General features: G+C 35.9%; 1 protein-coding gene across 1 annotated transcript in view; it reads right to left on the bottom strand.

The window, feature by feature from the left end:
• Positions 1-6,111: 6,111 nt before the first annotated feature.
• The window catches only part of nhsb (Nance-Horan syndrome b (congenital cataracts and dental anomalies)), a gene marked incomplete at both ends in the record, with an annotated part of 59,726 nt that continues 58,957 nt past the window's right edge, over positions 6,112-6,880 (bottom strand). Inside the window, one exon of the mRNA XM_081357762.1 lies at positions 6,112-6,715. Coding sequence (XP_081213888.1) covers positions 6,112-6,715 — 604 coding nt within the window. The remainder of the gene's footprint in view (positions 6,716-6,880) is intronic.

The raw sequence follows: 6,880 nt of genomic DNA, 5'->3' as shown, positions 1-6,880 counted from the left end.
GGGAATGGGTGAATGTGATTTCACCAAGTACAACAACTTTGTTGACCCTGGGACAACATTCCAAACAACCAATAATATATGAGAGACAAGTTTACAGTTTATGTCAAGTTTAGGCTTGCAACCAGGTGCTTCTACATCAGTGTTGTTCACCTATTATCTACCTCTGATTTTAGGGATAAGTTATGGGTAGGGTTAGGTTTAGGGATAGGACTGCATTTTCGGCTAGGAATGTTGTTCCAGGATCAACAAAATATGTTAATTCATGAACATGCCTTTCTTGAGGGTGAATAAGTAATGACAAAATGTTCATTTTTGGGTGAACTATCCCTTTAAAATGCTCTTTAAATCTAATTTACAATACTCTGTTAATTGTGAACAGAAACAATCTTACCTTTTTCTGAAGTTGGCAGTTCAGGTGCTGTTTTAACCAATTAGGCTATATCTATGTTGTCGACTTGATTCAGTGTAGCAAGGCTCAATTCCTTTTGAAAATTGTATCGCTGGATAGAAACAGCAGTCTTGCAGAAGAGTCAGCTCTGTCTGTCTGATAGCTGCATATCTGTGAGAAAGTATGTAGAGAATTAACTTTAGGACGGCCCCTTCTGTGCTGCTCTGTCCTCTGAAATAAGGTTGTCCAGTTCAACATTATTGACTTGACTACTATTTCAGGTGACAGAATATAGGCTACAAATTGAACATGTACCGATTTAATGAGTGCAGTGCAGTTTTAAACCTGACTTTTTAAAGTTTCTTTTCTTAAATTGGGGATCTCAGAGTGTCACTGGAACAAAGAGTTTGTCAGAAGTGATGGTGGTCTGTTGCCTCATGTCGTCTCTGGTCTCCTGACTCTGAAAGACCCATTGTCCCACATTCAGCCTCAAAGACTGCCATGACCTTCAACAATGAAGTGCACTAACCTCAGTGGCCAAAGTGTCTACCTCTGACTAACACCCTCCAGCCATATTTCGTCTGGCGCTTAATCACTTATCAATGGCTCTTGTCTAATCTCTTATGGAAAGTTCAAAATGGATCCTGAGGGCTTTGTTCACTTGTCTGAGTGACATCTCACTCAAATATAATACAGTTTAGTCAAGTTTAAAAAAAAAAACTAATAATAATGTTATGACTGAAATAGATCATGCTTGGTTATTGAAAAACAATAATAAAATTGAAAAGGATTGTTATGCTCAGTGCACTGCCAGTTAAATAAGTATAGCCGTTTGCATAATGTTAAAGGTGTGGCCGCATAAAACGTTTATCTGTTATTAGATTTTTTAACAAAAAATTAATTTGTAGGCTACTAAGCGTGGCCAACTTTTGGAAAGGAATCAAAATATTAGTGAAATGGGATGAATTTACTGAGTAGGCTAATAGCCTAGTTTTGTCAAGGTGGTCAGAATTAATTTTACTGATTATATATATATATATATATATATATATATATATATATATAGGCCTACCAGAGATTTGGTGTCAGATTACATGGTGGTAAAATCACTTCAGAACACCATCATTATTTTATTTTTACACAGAGATTGGTAGATCCATTAGTGAACAAAATCAACAAAATCAATCAAACATCATAAAGTGTTAAGACGAGTTCTGCTCCAAAATTATTTGCTGGAGAGTTATCCTAATCTACTCAGAAGGAGTAGCCTAACAAGATTGCAACAGAGAGAGGAGGAGACCACACACTTTCCAATGACGATATGTAGGCTATGGAGTTATACGACGCTTGATCGTCAAAAAAAAAAAAAAAAAAAAATGCTTGAATGTCAAGGTTAAGAGGGACCAGGATGAGTTATTTTGCCCTCCCTTTCTTGTATGAGCCGAGTAAAGGGATAGTTCACCCAAAAATGAAAATGCTGTCCTCATTTACTCACCCTCATGTTGTTCCAAACCTGTATGACTTTATTTCTTCTGCTGAACACAAAAGAAGATATTTTAAAGAATGTTCAATCAAAGAGTTTTGGTGACCACTGACTGAAACAAACAATTCTCTCTCTCTCTCTCTCTCTCTTTTTTTTTTGTTTGTTTGTTACTTTCGCTTTAAATCTTAATTCAATTAGTTGGCAATTAAACAGTTGCTGGTCCCCATTGACTTCCATAGTATTTTTTTTTTCCTACTATGGAAGTCAATAGGGTCCATCAGTCGTTTGGTTACCGACTTTCTTCAAAATTTCTTCTTTTGTGTTCAGCAGAAGAAAGAAAGTCATACAGGTTTGGAACAACATGAGGGTGAGTAAATGAGGACAGCATTTTCATTTTTGGGTGAACTATCCATTTAAGCGATTTGCCCAGTTCCTGGAGAAATGGCCTCCTCTTGTGGCGTTTTCTGGAATTTTAAAAAGGCCTTATCTCAGTCTTCAAAACAAAGTCCTAAAGTTTCAACACCTTCCTTTGTTTTCTTATAGTCCAGAATGATCAGTAAAGTTACTGCTTTACAGAATTACAGAATTATAGCTGTGTTTTAAATAGCCTTCATGCTTTTTACTCACTGTGACTGTGGACTGTCACGTCAAGCTTGATGTGTCGCCATTTTGAAATAGGAATGTGATACTTTTCTAAAACAACAGTCGCATTAGAAAAAAAAAAAAAAAAACTAACGAAAAATAGCCTACATTGTCAGGCTCAAATCAGGGTGTCACGAAGACCAAAAAGGTTATTTAAATCAGTGTTAACATCTAAAAAGTCGTATTGATCATTCCCAAGCAGTGGTAGGCCTACATCAAGCAGATCATTTGATTGTGAAAATAAATGTTGTGATGTGCATGGCATCTCGGTATTTATAAATCTTCACCCGTCACTATACATTCACATAATTGGCCTTAAATCACTTATGGGCTCTATCTAATTGTAAGACGTTTAATTTGTTCTTACTGAATGAATCAGTATTGCATCAAGTGCATGTAGGCTTACTATGTAAATCATACTTCAGACATCCAGTCATTCTTCAATGCAGTCACATTTATTGGCTTTCTCTATGCACAGTTACTAAGCAGTCACTTGAGCTGGCAAGAAATGGTTCAAATTTACAATGGAATTTTCACAATGTTTACTAAAAAATAAATACAGGACTGAGAGAGTCGCACAGCTCAAAAATATACAAAGGCTTGGAATTAATGTAAACCTTTAAAACATGTTAAAAAATGAAACATTTGTGTCTTGTTTTTTTTTTTTTACTTTAAAAAGATCATATGTACATGTTTATACAAAAATACAAAATGGATTAAAATCTCTTGAAGCGGAGCTTGTATGTTTGTTTCCTGATTATTGTAACTGAATGAGATGCATCTTGTCCCCAGACATTATCACTTTATCAATTAATTTATTATAATTTGCAATTATTTCACAACAAAACACATTTAAAACCATTTGGCAAAACAGACTGTGCTTCTCCATTAATGCAGAGTAATTCAGCAAAAAATTGTCTAAGAAAATTAAATTAAAATCAAAGAAACAGTCCAAGATGTATATTTCAGTTACAACAAAGAAAACAATAAAATAACTTTTCTGTGTAGTGTCTTATGTTTTCTTTCATTCGTTCTTTATTGATATGATCATTTTTGTGTAGTACCTTGTACCTGTTTAAAACAGTCCAAAACTGTGTTGAGGTAAAACAATGATACAGATAACACACTTTGTGATTTCCCTTCATTTTTTTTTCTTTAATATTTTGCAAATAAGGCCCAAACTGCCTGGCTAGCTTCACTACAGGTAAGGTTGATACCTCAAATGTGGCTACTGTTATGTTATGAAAAATAAAATAAAAACAAAAGACATATTCATTGCTACATATCTAAATGTTTGAGTTGTCACGAGTGTTGTTTTCATGACTGCTTTTGCATCACAAGTACAGAGAGATAAATATGAAAAGGAAACAGATGATGCCAAGGGCAACAATGACAGAATATGGCCTGGGTATAGAATTCAAAGCACCATAACATTTAACTACAGTTGTATAACATATAGAATAGCTTATTTGTTCAGAATGCAAGTTTACAGCTAATTAGAAGAATGTTTACAAGTTCGGTATCTTCATCATTGGCTGATACACCCCTGATATGAAACATTTTTTTCTTATTTTATTTAAATAAAGCTTTATCATTATTCTTTTCCAAATTCATTAACAAAATAATTCTCTGGATAAAATATCCCATAATTAAAAATACTTTTTTTCTATTAAATGTTGCAATCTAAAAGAAGATTTCATAGATTTAGTTCTAGTATATGGACACAAGGGAAAAAAAGTAGTCTGTACTTCCAAAAGTCTGTAGTTATAAAGCAATGCTAATTGCAACAACCATCAGACAGGGTTGTAATAAAGGAGAAATAAGACGTGGCACATTGCAGCTCCTATTTAAGAGAAAATATCTGTTCTGTTAGTGTCTCAGAATATCCTGGAAGATTTCTCTACCGGTATAAAACGATAAAAAGAATTAAATTCTCAAACCTCTTGGACATAACAATACTTGACAAACCAACAACAGTTCAGAAAAAAGGCTGAAATATTATATGTTTAAGTCAATCATCCATGTATATACAGATGAGCAATGGATTTTAAACGGCTGCCTGTTTGCAGTCATTTCATCTACAGTATATATCCCAGAGATTGAGATATAAATCAGTTCTCACATTACACTTATCCCTAAATATAATTCTATCGTCATTTAAACCAAATGGCCCCTTATGCTTCAATCTGTTTTTTTTCCCCCTCAAAACTCAGCTCTACACAAATAGTGCTTCATTAGATTAGATTGTCCAGTTCCTCCACTAAATGGGAAAAAGCTCAAACTGTGTATACAGTGATGTAAAACTGCTAATTTCAAACAAATCTATACATTTTGTACATTTACTGAACATAGCACATACTCAACATATTCAAGTGAAGGTGGAAATACATTTTAAGTGGAGATGTGACATGTTCTAGTGTTTTATTGCATGCTGTACAGAGGATGAAGAAACTGAATTACGACCACAGTGAAAGAGCGTTAATCAGACGGATGACTAAAAATCGATCTTTTCACAGCTTGTCACCTCCCCTCCAGTGGCACAGTGTAGGCTTGACAAATTAGCTAAGTCCTATGAGTTTTGAACTCCGAGAAGACTTCAAACTCTGAAGAGTTTAACTTTAAAAGTGAATCCATTCTTCTTCAAATGTACAGTATGCTTGATTTTAAGGGTATTCACAGAATACATTGAGATTGAAGTGAATTTCTCTCGGAAGTCCTCGTTTCTTCTGCAGTCACAAAAAGTTTCCATGTTGGGTGGTTAAGTAAATGTACATGATGACACCTGAAAAATGTGACGAAAATACACAACCCAATTTGGGTCTTTGAAGAAACGGTAACTAAACATAGGTAAAAAGAGTTACATTTGTTTTCATAATAGTTGTTGGAATGCTGTTTGAGAGATTGAGATTCAAACAGACACACACCATAGACGTTCCATTACTCTAAACGAAAAACTAAAACTGGATTACTTCTTTCTGCTCACCTTGTTTTTTAACATTGCATCCAGGTTGTATATTTCAAGGTATAATGAACCAATTAAGTGCAAAAGAATGAATGGTTTTGCAAACCAGTCCACTTTTAGAATTCTTTTCGTGACATTTCTGGCTTTTTGTCTCAGAAGTCTTTCCCCTTGCACACTTAGACACCCAGCTAAGAAAGGCCATGGTGCGATTGTCCTCAGAAAAGCTTAACATCCACGTATTCATGTAAATTTGTGATTGATGGTGGAAATAGAATTGTTTTCTATCATATTAAAAAAGAAACAAGTTAACTTTTCAATATCTTGTTAAAATGACAAAGGATTTCACCTTTTCATTTTGTGAGCATAAAAGTGTGGGATTATGATTGAAATCATTCCTCAAAAATGATCAATACAGTATTGGGTAATGCAATAATTAATGTACTTCCATTTTTTTCAGTTGACTTATAGTGTACAAAAGGAGCTTGAAATCAATGTTTTTTTTCAAATCACAAACATCAGGGGAGAACACTAGGCAAATCATAATGTGTACAGCACTCTCACACAGTTCAAATAGAATGTTTTCATATTATAAAATATTTATCATTTTGCTAAGTGGATAAAAAAATGATTATACCACTAAGAGGAGCGGTCATCGTGTGGACTTCCATCTGAGTTCTCAGTCTCTCCTTCTGATATGGCCTGCATTGGGGCAGTGTACAGCCGACTCCGCGTGCTATAGCGACTGCTGTTTGCCGCAGGTGGAATCCTGGAACGTCCCTGTCTGGAGGCAGCTGACATGGTAAGTGTTTTTGGGGAGAATCCCTCACTGTTGGCCTTAGGGAATGAGCTCGGAAGTGGATCACCACTGCTAATGGAATCCTGTAGGGGTAAGGGGGGCTCTTCTGGTTGCCTTGCAGCCTCTAATAGCAGCTCTGCTTGAGTCTTGGGTGTGATGGGGCTCTTAAGGATCTCTGTAGCAGACATGCGGTAACTCGAGTCTGAGCGACTACCCTTCTTTAGCAGCAGGAGTTTAAACTCCTCACTGGATGTACTGGACTTTTTGGCACTCCTGTAGATGGGTCCTGAGGCTCGCTGGAGGCAGGTTGAAGGGACTGAGGCAGCAGGGGTAACCGGGCATACAGTAGGATTGCTGACAGGGGCGGGTGCAGGTGCTACACCAGGCCGACTTTTTCCACTCATCTCCCCTGAGTCTTTACGTCCCAGCACTTTTCTTTTAGATCTGCAATATTTTAGTTGATGGTGTATTAAGGACACATACATGTGCATTGTATGCCACAATCACTTTCCATGTCTGCATGCAATGTCATCATCAAAACCAAAAGTCATAGAGAACATACAGAGTGATTCGCAAAACCCTGCATTGGTAGGTAAAACAATCAGGCTT

Source organism: Scardinius erythrophthalmus, assembly GCF_964197995.2.
Source record: "Scardinius erythrophthalmus genome assembly, chromosome: 25".
In the NCBI taxonomy this organism is placed as follows: domain Eukaryota; kingdom Metazoa; phylum Chordata; class Actinopteri; order Cypriniformes; family Leuciscidae; genus Scardinius; species Scardinius erythrophthalmus.
This window is presented reverse-complemented; position numbering and strand designations above follow the sequence as displayed.